The 15,496-nt window shown below is 38.6% G+C and overlaps 1 protein-coding gene across 4 annotated transcripts in view; it reads right to left on the reverse strand.

The window, feature by feature from the left end:
- Positions 1–15,496, reverse strand: part of fermt2 (FERM domain containing kindlin 2) — a 34,570-nt gene extending 19,074 nt beyond the window's left edge. The window contains exons 1-4 of one of the 4 annotated variants that reach the window (XM_056767258.1): positions 15,236–15,496; positions 14,284–14,441; positions 3,994–4,227; positions 1,065–1,193 (exon numbers count right to left, since the gene is read on the reverse strand). In XM_056767258.1, the coding sequence (XP_056623236.1) occupies positions 1,065–1,193; positions 3,994–4,227; positions 14,284–14,440 (520 nt within the window). In that variant the 5' untranslated portion in view covers position 14,441; positions 15,236–15,496. The remainder of the gene's footprint in view (positions 1–1,064; positions 1,194–3,993; positions 4,228–14,283; positions 14,442–15,235) is intronic. The other 3 variants (XM_056767259.1, XM_056767260.1, XM_056767261.1) reach the window with 3 other exon arrangements.

Raw genomic sequence — 15,496 nt, forward strand, 5'->3', positions numbered from 1 at the left:
TGATTAACGCACAGCTTAATGGGCACAATTAAAATGAATGAATTAAATTGAAGGTGCTCAAAAGGGACACAACCCAATCCCAGCGTAGGCTGGGAACAAAGAGGAAGACAGACCTCTACTACAGCAGATCCTGACAACAATACAACAGCATCTGAATGGGTGAAGCTCGTATCCTCCTCGTACTATTATCAAAGCGATTCCTATCAAGCATTTTGACCCTTCTGAGAGGGGACCAAGCTGTGATTCTTCAACTCATTTCCTGTGTGAGCTAATATGGCTCATAGCAGCTCCTGTTTCAATCTCTCCTTCCTAAAAGCACCTTTGTGCAGCAAAAACAAGCTTCTTAACAGGCTCTTTATAGCCTGCACTGTTTTAATGAGGGGCGCTGTGAGGTTAAATGCTACTAATGAAAGAACAAGTGTAGCGTAGATACTGGAAATAGTCACCACACACAAGCCTAATAGTCTGTGTGTTCAGTTTGTGCAGAAGATGCTGGAGCGCATGGGGGGCTCAGGGTGAGATGGGACAATAGACCCTATTCATCATGACCTCGGATGAAAATTGTCCTGTGTGCATCTTAAATGGATTTTCCTGCATGATGTGTGGGGTGTTCGGGCAATGTGGCCGACTGGTATTTCAAAATGGCAGCGTGACCAAATATGTCCGGAATCTGAACCATTCGCGCACTGAAGTTAGAGCGGGAAGAGCGTGTCTGCAAATGATACACTAGCAACTTTTCTCATCTCTAAACCATTTCAACATAACAATGCTTGTGTTTTCCTGATCTTCACCACACACTCACCATAATGGACAGTCATGGGTTCCAAAGCATCAAATCCTATATCTACGCTGCAATACAGCAATGGAAAGTGAAGCAGCAATGCTAGAATCCTCCTGATATAATTACCATTATGTAATTACAGTGCTATGGCAAGCATGACTGTTTCTACCGCTTATATTTATGGTAAAGGATTTCAACAAACCTCTTACCCTAAATATCATATTTCAGCTTGAGAAGATATGCTGTTATTTTAAAAATCCCATGAGGATCCTGTAAATAGTACCTGATCCCGGGGTGAGCAGGGGTCCATCTAGCTCCAGCGTCTCCTCCTCAGCTTCCTCCAGCTTTTTCTTTTTCTTCTTCGGGTCGCGTGGCTTGAGCAGTAGAGAGAGCTCCTCAGGATGACGGATGTCTGGAGATAAGACACTCACTGTTATTAAAGCTCAGTAAAACAGGTCAATAAAACAAAGGCCTGAGAGGCATTTCATAATGAAAAGACCAGAGAAGTAGACCAAGGTAAATTAACAACTAAATAGTTGACTAGTTAGTGTATAAAGAGGCTTTATATCCAGAGAGTATATAAAAGGCTTTTGTGTTTCTGTGCCTAACTAGATGCGACAAATGTGTGGGCAGCATTCCTATAGTCCACATTCAAAACATATTTACTCTGCATTTAGTTTAAATACTTGTCAGTAATTGATGTTCACAAGTGTATCACTAACTGTATTTTTCCAAAGATTTTTTTGGTTTAAATTCTTGCTCCTTGCATGCTACTTGGGAGTACGATTCACCCGCCCTGATTTTTCCAGTCGCAGAGAAATACGACTATGACGCAGCATGAGTGTAATGGGGAAGGGTCTTCTAGGCTTGGCGAGTACAGCTTGTTTAGTTGTGTTACTAAAGCAAAAGCATTCCAGAGGTTTTAAGAACTACCAGATGGCAGCTCTCTCTCTCTGAGCCTGCCCTTTTACAGCCATATGAGAGCGGAGCAGGTCGCTAGAGCGCAGGGAGTGAGCGAGCGCCTCCTCTGACATTCCAGTCAACAAACAGAAGATCCTTCAGCAGGCGCTCCCGAGTCGAACAGCCACAGCTCTGTGAGAGCACCCCATTTTCTCTTGTTTTGTTCAGTCTCTGATGGGCACACGCAGGGCTTATGGCCGGTCGGCTCATTGGTAAATTATAATCAGACTCATGCGTCATTTGATAAAGCCGCAGTCATGAGTAGTGAAGTCATCCCAGGAGAGAGAGAGAGAGAGAGAGAGAGAGAGAGAGAGAGAGAGAGAGAGAGAGAGAGAGAGAGAGGGAGAGAAAAGCTAGTGCTGAATAATCACTCTGAATCACAACTGAGGCTAATTTAAATCACAAGTATTTACATCCATGACACCTCCTCACATCACTTGTGATGGTTATTTTACATCAAGTCCAGCAAAATGGAAATCATAATCTGCTATTAAGAAAGAGAGAGGTCATTGGCCTCATTTTCTCTAGATCTACAGCAAAAGTGCACATAAAGGCCTTGTTTTCTATATATGGACTCAACAACAGTCTCAACCCTGGAGTGATATTGATAAAAACGGTTTGTTAAAAAGGATTTAGAGTGAAGTTCAAGGGCATGCTGGCTTTCTACACTATGCTAACTAGACAGAAAAGTCATGACCGCTTACAGTTTGTTTAGCAAACAATGAGGAGCTGACAACAAAAGTGCAAGTGTAACAGCACAAATACAGCTTGATCTTCGATTAAAGACTAAATGCCTTGTAGCTTTAATGTCACATATGTTGACAAAATAACTAAGCAGATATATACAGTTCAGAATCAAGTTCGCAGGGACGCCTACAGTTTTTCATTTCATAAATGCTCTGTAAAAATCTGAATCTCTCCTTCCTTTAGACTTTCCACTAAGTAAATTGGTGCCAGACAATATGCCCAAGAATGATACAGTTTGCCAAGCAAATAGGAAAAAATTGGTTGTCTCAGTCAATTTGCTTTACTCTGTAACTTTATGAACCATGCAGTGTTAGCATAAAAGTTTTTTGTTATTGTTTTTCAACCAAAATCACAACTTGGATACAATTTACAAATAAAGAAAGATCTCTTCTTCAAACAAATATCTTTCTTTAAACAAGGGTGAGCAAAATAGTAAGCATCCAAACACAATTTTCTTTCTGAATGCATTACTTTGATATTGTGCACGGGCTGAGAGAATAAAAACGTAAAACAGGAGAAAAGATAAGCGGGAGCTGTTCAATTCAAAGATTCACTGTAGTTGTAGTTTCCCTCAGTCTACTACTGCATGATCATGTTCAATTGGCATGTGTCCGGTCATGGAATGTTTGAGCAGTGTGATATCATTTTCAAACAAACGGCAACAACCCCTTTTGTAACCTGACCTGATCCTGAACTGCTATTTTGTTCGGGAAATAAGGTATTTCTCCAAATCATACAGCCTTATGTAGAACTACAAATAATGTTTACCTTATTTGTAAGCCGCTTTGAATAAAAGCGTCTGCTAATTGACTAAATGTAAATGTAATGATTACCCATCCAGGGCTTACAGTGCACCATACATGTATACATAAAAGAGACTGTGTGTGATGGCTTGCTTATCACAAATGCAAGTGTTAAAGTTTGCATTATTTTAGTGCAAAAGCTCTGCGAGAAGGTGTTTTTACTATCAATGTAGTTTGTGTTGTCCACAGTGTTTTTTCGTTCAGTTTTTGTCAATGTTTGGGGCAGTCATGGACTTATGGTTAGAGAGTCGGACTAGTGACCAGAAGGTTGTCGGGTTGTCTCTTCTCTGTGCTGAGCTCAAAAAAATATTAAGCTGCTGCATATTTCAGTTACAGCCCATTCGTAAAACTACATTTTATAGTGAAAATTCATAAAATAATCAACAATGATGCATTCCAGCATTAAAACAAGAATTTAAAAAGACTCTGGATTATGTCAGTCTGACTGTTTATGTGGGACATATCTGAAATCTTTCCGCCCACTAGAATTAGGGGGGTGGTTTAGAGGGACAGCTTGTTATCACCAAACAGGCAGTAATCTATTAATATGATTGAGGTCAAAAGTCGAAAAAATATAGAAACCAAGTGTTTATAGCATCTTTTCATAAAGTTATGTGTTTAAAAGGTTTGGAACCCAGTTTTATAAAAAATAATTCAATGGAGTTTAAACAGAAAGTCATATTTGAAATAGGCAGCACTCACTAAAGGTTTTGCAGATGTCGGACACAGCCTTGAAGACGCGGTCAGAGAAGTTGACTTTTACCCTCATGTGTTTCATGTTGGGCAGCTGCAGCCGTAACAGCTTGTGCTGCGGCGTGAACAGCAGCCTGGCGTCGGCCTGAATGCCGTACTTATCAAGAGTCCAGTGAGTCTTCAGCAGCCAGGTCTTCTTCTTCTCCCACCACAGGGCATGATCAGACCAATCCTTCTTCACATCTGCACAGAGAAAGAAACATGCCAAGGTTATGAATTTTACGCTGGAAAAGACAGGAGGTAGAGCTAGATGAAAAGTAGCCCTGCTAATAGCATTCTTTACTTTGGCTGCACAAACAGTAGTGCAATAGAGTTGAGAGAGAGGACAACTGCAAGAAAATAGAGCAAAGTATGAAATATGTTTGTGTGTGAAACTGAATTTGCAGCATTTTGGCCCGGATAAACACAAGAGGACAACTATTCCTCAGCAGACAGGCTAAAAACATCGGAGTGGTTGGTGTTTGTGTGTATAAGAAAGAGGATCAGGTTCCAGCATTTGTCTTTGTTCCAGACTCACGCTGTAATCTCAGTCTGACACCCTAAACCTGCCTTTGATTTACAAGCTGTGCACAAACAACAAGAGATGTGGATTCAACAAAGAATGTGGATTTAACTATCACACACACACACTATACTACTGCATTAAAGTTGATGAAATCTGTGTTGGATGGTGTGTATTATACATTAAAACAAGTGAACCTGTATTGCCAGGGCTGTGTCTTGAATCAAAGCATGTGAATGACTTTGTGCCTTTGTGCTACTGGCGTGAACAGACCTTTTGTCCATTCGTTCAGCTTTGTGTTTAGGGGAAGGTGTAAATGGGCCATTACTCCAAGCTACCCAATCAAATTTAACAGGGCTTCAGTTTCAAATGGAAGTGGACGTCAGTGCAAGTGATGTCAATACACAGGTATGAGCAGACAAAGGAAATAGTATTTCACTTAGGAGACTGCTATCAAGTTTCTCAACCTTCTGTGTGTTTGTAAGAGAGAATGAGCATGTATTCCTTTCGATCCCAACCAAACATTGAGCAAATTATTTTTCCGTTCTAAATCTCTTTTCTATGGGCCGAAAAATTGAATTTAATGTATTTGTAGTACCTTTGCTTTTCAAAAACTGCATTAGTTATTTATGATAAAGAATATCTACATTTTTATTCTAATAAGATTTTATTTAATTCAACACAGGGAAAACACCTTTTCTACCTCAAAACTGGCAAGAAAAATAACAAGGTATATAAAAGTAGAGGGTAAAAATCAAATAACTGACTTGAGGCATGCGCAGGTGATGCAGACAGAACTGAAACGATTACAGGCTGTAAGGTAAGAGGTTTTTGTTCAAAAAATGGTGTACAGAAGATATTCATGACAATAATAATATTCTTATTTCCGAATTAGTCATAGTTGCGATGATGTTTCAGCAGACAGACCGACTCAGTTTTTCTTCTCTATGACCTAATAAAAGAGCTTCACACTGGTTCAATACTATTTCAATAACTGCCTCTCGTTCACAACCCAACCATGGCTTTAATTTCCATAACAACATAACACAGTTTACATGACAACAGAATGCAATCTCCTGCTGTGATTGGTCTACCGCGAATGAGGCTCACAAGCTAAAGTGTTTGGGGGGAGAAGAGTGAAGTTGTCATGAGCAGTCCTAGCAAAACGTAGGCGGGGACTATATGGAGTTATGTAACCGCGGCGGTTTGCGAATCGGACCAAGGGCGCTACTCATTCGCGTGGTTAAGATTATGAGTTGTTCAGTCTTATTATGATTTGAGAAAATAAATGCAATTGCTCTCCTCACGAATTAACCGTTTCTTGTTTTTCACTGAAATGTCTCTTAAGTGTAGAGTTCTTTGAGCATACATTCAGTACGAGTAAAATACTCAAGTACTGTTAAAATTTGATACTTTTAGACTTTTACTGAAGTCGTTTTGGAATTGGCGAGTTGTAATAGAATAATTTCGCTGCAAGGTATCTGTACTTTTACTTAAGTATGGTTTTCAGGTACTCTTTACACCTCTGGAGTCGACTGCCTTTTTTCCAAGCCAATAAATTTGTTATTCATTCACCTTCGGCTTTACAACTTGTTAGACTCCTTACATTCACACAAGGCAACAAACACAGACTGCATGAAACTTAATTTACATGATCTCGTAATATGTTACCTTTAATATGATAAATTTGCACATGGTTTGTCTTTAAGCATATTAAAAGCAGGTAGTGCAAAATGTTGTTGGTTCGATTCCCAACAAACAAACATACTGATAAAATGTATATCCAAAAGTGTAAATATAAGACACAATGTAGTAAAATACTCTCTTTTAGAAGAAAGGTCTACATTGTCAGGTAGGTCAGGTCCATTGCTTAAATAAGCCAAGTCAAACATACGGCTCATTCAACAACACGGCACCATGACAACCACACGGCAGGTGTTCATAGTAAACACACAGGGCAGTCCATCCAATAAGAGGACACAGCTGTTTTTACATCATTTTTTTCACTACCTCTGTTTATGATTAAGAGTGAGATCTACATTGTACGCTGTAAGTTGTAAGTATGGATCTCAAAGCTTTAGTTGCATTTATATCAACTTTTGAAATTAAGTGGTGTTTAGCAACATAGTCTGTGTTTTTCGATACAAGAATGATATAGAGACATTTGTGTAATATTTTTTTTCATAGTAAGCTATAGATATGAGGGTAGGGGCAAATGTGTGTGGTTATAAGACACGTCACAGTGATTCACTGCTGCACGTAGCCTTGCCCTTAACATTTTCAACCATCCCCTGATAAATTTAAATGAAATCCATCCACCAGTACATCTTTGGGAGTAATATGATTTACTCTCCCAGCAGCATGAGTCATTCATACGGTCACGTCCAGGCTTTGAAACACGTAGACAGACACACAGTGAGTCTCATTTTCCAGAGAATCCCCAATGAATTCCCTCCTCAGACTGTCATTGGTGGTCCCTCCTCAGCCCCACCCTGCTGTCAGATGGAGTGTGGGGGGACGGTCGCTCAATGACCTTCTATCAAGCATCCTAAATAGAGGCCTGTAATTTAATTAGCTGGCAGCCAATTGCATTTCTTGGCTAAAAATACAGCCTGCCCAGCAGATGATGTAATGCTGTAAGAAAATGAATCCAAGCTAAGTAATAGGATGCATTAAACAGCGCTTGAGCTATCATGACCATGAAACACAAACTTACACATTCTCTGCAAATCGTACACCTTCCTCTGCGAAGACCCAATTTAACAATATTTCTTTTCTTTCAAAAAAGCTCTTATTTAACACACAAGGTTTATTATTTAGTAAAATACCTTAATATTCAACAACAATGAACATACATCATAGATAGACTATAAACAGATTGTGTCCATATCAGACTATTTCCGAGATGTAGACAACAACACATTAAGCCACTGCAGTATGTAACAATTCAAGACCTTGACTTGTGCAGCTTCATTCATGATAGTTAAAGGAATCTAAAGGGCTCTTTTATATATTCTCACTTAAAGGCTGAATAGGCAATCCTGTCCAGAAACGTTTTTCGTCATGCTGGTTGGAAGTCTCTTAACATCCTCCTGATAGCAATCAATAAGTAAAGCGAAACATTGTTTTTCTCTATAAAAATAGTATTATCTTCTGTGAAAGGCATAGGGTCAAAAAACGTTGGACCAATTACATACGTCATGTGTACATTTTCAGTCAGCGTATTTTGCATCCCACTGCGCAAGCATCATATGCCATCAGCGCACTCATGTGCGATGTGCAGGCAGCAGGACATCGGCAGACAGAGAGCAGGTACCTGGAGATGTTCCTGATTGAAGTAATGTAATTCACTTTGTACTGTAATGTTTTCTCACCGGTGAATGTGAAATGACTTCAATGGAACCGATCCAACAGCTTCTGGTCTGTGCGCGTGCTCATGTGTTTTGGAGGAGGCATGGTTTTGGATGGTGATTTGCGAGAGGGAGGGATCGTATGACTGCACTAGTGGTCGACCGATTATCGAACTGGTTGATTATCAGGGTCGATATTAAGGATTTAGCCGATAATTGATATCGGTCATTTTCAAAGCCGATTTGACGATAGAGTCGTTTAATTTGATTGAAATGCGCTATTTGGCTCTGATGCAACCAAGGATTTAGTGAGAGCAGTCGGAACACGTTACTCTAGTTTGTTGCGTAGAGTAATGTCCGCCCACTGCCCCTCTGATTTGTTGGGACTAAGTCACGAGTCTGGCCAATCAATGCGGGAGGCTGCGGAACAGAACGTTTTTTTTCACTCTCACACCGAAGGCCCTTACTAACTGGAGCTGCTTCGGGTTCATGCTGTCTGAGGTAAGACAGCATCAGAAGTCGAAATAAATCACAATCCAGTACAGATGCAAAACACTTCAATATAATAAGTGCCTTAATTTCAGAGCAGCTTTTCGGGTTTCCTGCAGATTCCGCAGGATTTACGCATTATTACCATGTAGATCTAATTCACATCCATAGTATAACAATGATTTTGCTCTGCAAGCGAGCAGCACACTGCACACATGTTTCTTGTAATTGATCAAGCTGGCGTTTTGCACGTCATTTTAAGTTACGCCATTTCAAAAATACAAACCATTTTAAAGCATAAAGAACTTGAATCACGACAAATATTAGATTGAGTTATTTTTCGCAATTTATTTATACACATAAATGTTCAGAGACACACATGAGTGTGATTAAATGCCTGTCTTGCCGACAATAAACTCAAGGAATAGGCTTAAGTACTAACTAAGTGTGCCTAAAATATGCTCTTAATGTTATAGCTTCATGAAAACATTTGCGGTCTTTTCAACAACATAAACAATAAAGCTATGAAGGCAATTCAATTATTCACACTTATTATATATATTCAGATTGTGCTAGTTAGTCCAATGATGAGCAAAATCATTAATTGAATAGTTCTAGTATTGTATGCAATGTTTAAGTCTTCAGAACATATTTTTCTTTTGTTATTATTAATATAAGTGTTATGATTAAGATTTCTCAGTCAGAATTAAAAATGTTTCAAATGTTTCAGAGCCTGTGTTCTTAATTTTTATATAAATTTTCGTTTTTACACCATATATATATATATCGGTTCAAAATGTTGGTTATCGGCCTAATTCACATGGAAATAATCGGTATCGGCCCTGAAAAAAGCATATCGGTCGACCTCTAGATTGCACTGCTAGCTGGCAAACGTTAGCATTTTCCAAATGATCTACTCTGCCTTTAACCAGTTAGATGAAGACTACAGTAACACAAAAATTTGTACATGCAGGCCACGGGGCATTAAAAAGTGTTATGTTAGAAATAATAATGTGTTCACATTCTATGACACAAATTTCTGTCAAGAGTATGTAACAGTAAACATATATGCTACTGACAACTTATAACCACATTTCTTTCGGCCCCATTTGTTGACCATCTTTTCTGTGTGTGCATTAGAAAACAGACATGTGTCAAGCGTTTAGTTAAGCATTGGTGCCCAATGTATGAACCTTAAACTTCAGGAGCTCTGAGCTCACACTGTTTATTGATCTTACTAAACAAGATATATCTGAGCAGGTGACAACTAAAATAGTCATTAGTCACACCCACCAGCATTTACTGAACCAGACCTAAAAATGTTTCATCATACAAAAACTAAAATTTAATAGCAGCTATTTTCAGACTTGTTAGATATAGAGGATGTTTAGAAGACATATTATAGTAAGGCTGCTGGAAAATTGGGACAGACTGATACATTTCATTCCATTGTAAAAATTTAAAAAAGTGTAAGAGCTGAACCTCTACATTCACTTCTTTCATTTAGTGAGGCAAATCACAAATTACATAATTTGAAAAACATTTTCGACAATACTGGTTGTAAATTCCTTTTGTTAAAAGGCAAACATACATTAAATGCCATTGAAGAACTTTTTGATTCCATATAGAATCTTTACCATCTGAAGAACCTTTCTGTTTCAAAAAAGGTTCTTTGTAGCGAAAAAAGGTTCTTCAGATTGTAAAAAAGTAAGAAAGAGATGGTTCTTTGTGGAACCAAAATTGTACTTCTATGGCATCGTTGTGAAGAACCTTTAAGCACATTTATTTTTACACTTAAGAGTGTTACCTCAGAGCAAACATTGTGCTGTTTTCTCTTAGCAGGTGGGTCCTGTCTATGTAAGCAAATCTCAAAACACTAAATCACAGGCAGATTTGATCAATGCAACAGGAAAGCTCTGTGTTGGGTAGGGCTGCCTCTTAGTGTAACTACTTCCTGTATCATAGATTAGAGAGCCCTAAAGACCACTACATCACGTGACAGAGTACAAACATCCGAACATGATGGGCATGGAAGGGAAACCAAAAACAAGCTTAGTGTAACCGGAAAAAAATATACAGAAATATACCTATAATTTTCTTTCAAGGATATAAATAAATTGTTGTTTCATAACACATTTCCTTTATTTACACCTGATCATTAAAAATCCCATAAACAGCGAAGAACAATTATATTCAATTGTTTATTTTTTATAATATAACAAAAACCATAGGATACAAATGTTCAAAAAATGGCTACGTTCTAAAGCCACACCCTTTAATGGCCAAACAGCAAAATCATAGCAAGCGTAGTGAATATTTAAAATACCGAACAGACCTAGTTGGGGGGGATCAAGAACATAGACAAATCTCTAGATACAAGGAAGGAAAGGGGAAACACGACACAGGAAAAGATGCATCCTCTGATAAATGATACGCATTTCCCTATAGTCCCTACATGCCTCTCACTGCAGCTATACTAGGATTAGAGTAGGACATCAGAATAGGAAGTAGCTATGGCTTATTCAGCCTATAGCCAACAATTTTCTTGATGGCTAATATATAAATTTGTTATGTATTATTCACTCTCTAACTTCATTCTTTAGTTATTTCAAGTAATAAGTATTGCTAGAGTCTCAGCAAACCCTTAGAGCTGATAAGGCACATTTCTTATAGTAAACACTGTTATAGCTACTGTCCTGACAAAACTTGCTAAAATTGTGTTTAAAGCACACACTCAAGTACTCACTACAAATACTCACAACAAGTACTCAAGTGATCACTGCTAAGCAATGAGGACTACTCTGCGCTACTTCCGAGAGAAGATATTTTAGTAGAATGCACTTCACAAACTTGTTTGTGCATCAGGCTTTAGTATCGAGGCTACTTGGAGAAAAAAAAAAAAACTGCAATGCAAGAATCTGAGAGCTGCAGCAAACATTTCGGAATGACACCAGCATCCAGAGAACAAGCCAAACGTTTGAAGTCATTTCCTGTTTGCCAGAAGACTTTTATGGATTTTTAAACAACTGGGCTTGTCATTCGCGTACAACCCCACCTAAACCCCTTCTTCCAATAGCAGAGAGTTGATATCCTCAGCTAAACCTCACCATTTTCCCTTCAATCTTCACGGAGGATCTTCAAGGCTGACCCAATATGTGGAACAAATGACTTCGGTCAAGAGGCTCAAATAAATGTGCTATAACGGCCTGTGATGTTATTTTGCCCTGTCGTTCATTTTAGGGTTTCCTTTTCACATTCTAATAATACACCTTTCTCTCACCAGTATCAGCGAAGGGGTGTTTGGCCTGTGAAGACATCTGTGTATTACTCAGTTCCTTACGAGCACACCAGGTTTCTTTTGGCCACCACACACATTATGACTACACACTCCTGATGCTTACACTGTTATAGACTCACAGTAAGTGCCACGGAGTCTGAACAAAATGTGCCTCTGTCTCTGCTTACTCATAAGAAAAAATATGATTTAAACACCACTGAGCTGAGTTAGAAGAATAAAGGTGGGCTGTGTTAAGTCTTTAAACATGATTTGATATTTCAGATCTCATTCTATTCAACTACAACAAGCTATAGAACAACTCTTCATAGTCTTATCTTGCTTTGTGTTCTCCAGGTAAAACTAATGTAACTTGAAAGTAAGGTACATAATGTTAACAACATGAGCAGTCAAAACTAAAGGTTTTAGGTCAATGGCAAATATAAAAGCTATCATGGCCCCTCATCATTAATTATTAAATAGAATCTGCTGAAATGCTTTTTCAGGAAATGGCCAAAGTGATCAATAACAGAGTGCCTTCCTGGCATTCTTATTTATTGCATTAGAGCTAAAATCAGGGCTTTAGATGTACAAGAGATGTGAGCGTGGTAGAATATATAGAGGCTTAATACGTATACCTTGCATTTACACATAACAAACTATGGAGACTTTGTCTCTAAGTGGGACCGACAGGTTGGGCTCAAATCTGACAAGGGCAAAATCAAAGTCACAAAAGAAGAGACATTTGACCCCATTCCACCAATCACAGACCTCATGTGACAACAGTCACTTGAGACCAATTAAGAGTTGTATGTCCTCAAATATGCATGAGATTTATAGCAGAGGTACAGTAAGTGAATGTTTCAAATGAGAGAGTTAGAGATACAGCACGTTTTAATTACAAGAGTCCGATTTACTCTGTCTTGTACCTCTTGTATTCTACAATACTCAGAGCATAACAACTGATTTTCTTTCTAGATTTTCAAAGCTTCAACAAAAAGGGATCTTATTGAGAACCATGAATACCCAAAAATGTGTTGTTTGTTTATGTTTGATTAGGCAATAGAGCACAGAGAGCATGTCTTTAAACTGTGACTACATTCAATTGTTTTATTTTTCCCCTTTGCTGCCTTTTAACAGCAAATACAAAACTTTGCCTGCTGTCTAAGATTAAGCCATACAACACCACTGGAAAGCAACTGTGAAAAAATAGCACTATTTTATTACAAAAAAACAAAATGGACTACATTTAAACTACAGACAGCATAGTACATTCAATGTTAATTATCATGGTCTGGGCTGGATTTAAAACTCTCTGATAGTTAAAGTCTTTGAAATTCTATGAGGTGACAGCATCTCAAACAATTACATTACAAAGGTACAAAAAATACCTACTAACAGTCAGACCAAAACATCTAACAGATACTGAATCTTCAAACTGCATTTTTTGTTTACATAACACTCCATTGAAAAGCTTAGTTCCAAAATTTTAAACTTACACCTTGATTTAAGTTAGATACTTGTCAGAGGGTTATCAGCTAGCATGTGGCTAAAACTAGCACCTCTTCGAACCACCACACATACATCCACACTTAATACAGGGTTAATGCATGAACATTCACAAGTAAGTGACATAACTGCTACTTGCTAATGACCAAAACAAGACAATCTTCAAGGTGACCCCGTTTTTCACATCTGTGCTCAAAGATGAAGGACCAGCCACAGGAGGTCCTGGTGTGACCCATGGCAAAGTAAAAACACATGTCATGCATGATTTAAACAACACTGTTTTTAGCCACTATCAAGCGCTGACTGCATTTAAGAGGTCAAGATTTCTTATTATTTCACAAAACCGAACAGCGAAACCTTTGTCAACTCTGTTGAAATCCACAAGAACTGGAATGTAGCTTCTATTACAGCAATGCCTCCACATGAGAGGGTCAGTAGACATGTGTTCTCTATCTGCTTTTCCATATGACCCTGTCTTCAAGGAGTGGGATGGGATCCTCAGTGGGATCCCGACCATGGAAAACAAAGGCTGATGTGTTCTATGCAACAATCTGTTCTAAACAAGGATGGATCTCAGGAAAATGGCAGAAAAGCAGAACTGTTGCTAGCTCAAATAGTAAAATTTCACAGGCACAAATTCACTAAATATGTATGGAAATGTATGCAGGGAAAGCCCCACAAAATGTCAAGTTTATATGAAGCTAATAAAGCATGTTTGAATTCCCTGCATGACAGAAATAAACATGAATCAGTGTTACTTGTTTAGTTTCCAGTGAATAATCATTTGTAAGAAAACCATGAGTCAAAAAATCCTCAAAAAGATTCCCAAACCTTTGAGAAACTTCCATGACTTTTCATGACTAATATTTATGCTTGATTTCTGTATGAGGACAAGACATTTGATACTATTTATTCAATACAGGAATTTCAATTCCTGTATTGGAATACAGTCACCTTGAACAGGGTCAATGATTAAAATCACAATCTTAGGATTCCCAGATAATTTCAGGTTTTCCATGACCCACAAACCCTAAAGACACGACCGGCTTCATCCATCTCTCTTCGAACACAATCACAGTGGACAAACATCCTGAAGGGTGATACCGTGCACATACCGAGTTTCTCCACGAGTTTGAGCATCACACCGCCGATGTGAATCTCCCCGGTGACTCTCAGCGACACATCCCTCTTGAGGTCAGTCACATGCATCTTCAGTTCCCATGTGCCGTCTGCATAGCAGCCATCTGGCATTCGTATACCATCCAACGCCATCCTTTACAAACAGTGTCATAAGAGAAAACCCATTATAAGACATCAGTCAAGAAGTCTAAATCGATGTAAAGTAAAACTCTTTAGAATGAGATATAGTTGGTGGCTCAAAAGACATGTGATGCCTAGCTGGACAACACTTAAGAAAACATGGGGTACACAGTTTAGTTAGGAAGCTGACACAGATAACAAATGCTTGAATGTCAGTATATTGAGAAAGTAACAAGTAGAAAGAATAAATGTGACCCTGTCTGTGAAATCCAAGCTAAAGTCTCAATCAAATTTTAAGATAAGAAGCATCAAAGTTCGACTTCAAACTTTAAATATCCCATTAGCCGAGTTTTCACATGCAAGGTCACAAATATGTGAAAGGCAAATTAAAAGTCCGCCCATTTAACAACTTTAACAACTGATTTGACTTCACAAAAAGTCCTTGATAGGAATGACATGAGGTTAATAAAATATATGTATGATAAATCGTGTTAATAAACGTAATGAGGACTGTAAAACATAGAGCTTTAGTGAGATTTATGACAAAACCCGCAGCTCGCACAACTAACGGTCAAACACAGGCGCCGATGACGTCAGCAACCCGTTCCCAATGCCAACTCAATAAAGACAGTCAAGTCAACGCATACAAAAGACGAAAAACGCACTCAAAGTTATATTTTACAGTCCGTCTGATAAAATTAAGTACATATTTAGAGCAAAGCACCCAGTGAGCTGTGAAGTGTGCAACAGTAGGGATTTTATTCAGAGTTGTGGAGTACGCCAGCTGAAATCATAGCGTTCACTAACCTTCACCAATACACCGAATGAAATCCACGCAACACCGATTAAACGTCCAGAACTTCAACAGTCAGCGAGTTTTCTTTTCTTCAGACGCCTATTTAATCCTTTCATGGGGAAAAATCCGGGAAAAAAGTGTTAAAGTCCTGCGGCGGACCTCCTGACGGGATTCGCGTTAATGGAGTCCAGTGGCCGCTAGCGCTCTCTCGTTCACTCTCTCTTTCTTTCTGCGTGTGTGTCTTTCTCACTGTGTGTGTGTGTGTGTGTGTG

Source organism: Triplophysa dalaica, chromosome 15, assembly GCF_015846415.1.
Source record: "Triplophysa dalaica isolate WHDGS20190420 chromosome 15, ASM1584641v1, whole genome shotgun sequence".
In the NCBI taxonomy this organism is placed as follows: Eukaryota; Metazoa; Chordata; class Actinopteri; order Cypriniformes; family Nemacheilidae; genus Triplophysa; species Triplophysa dalaica.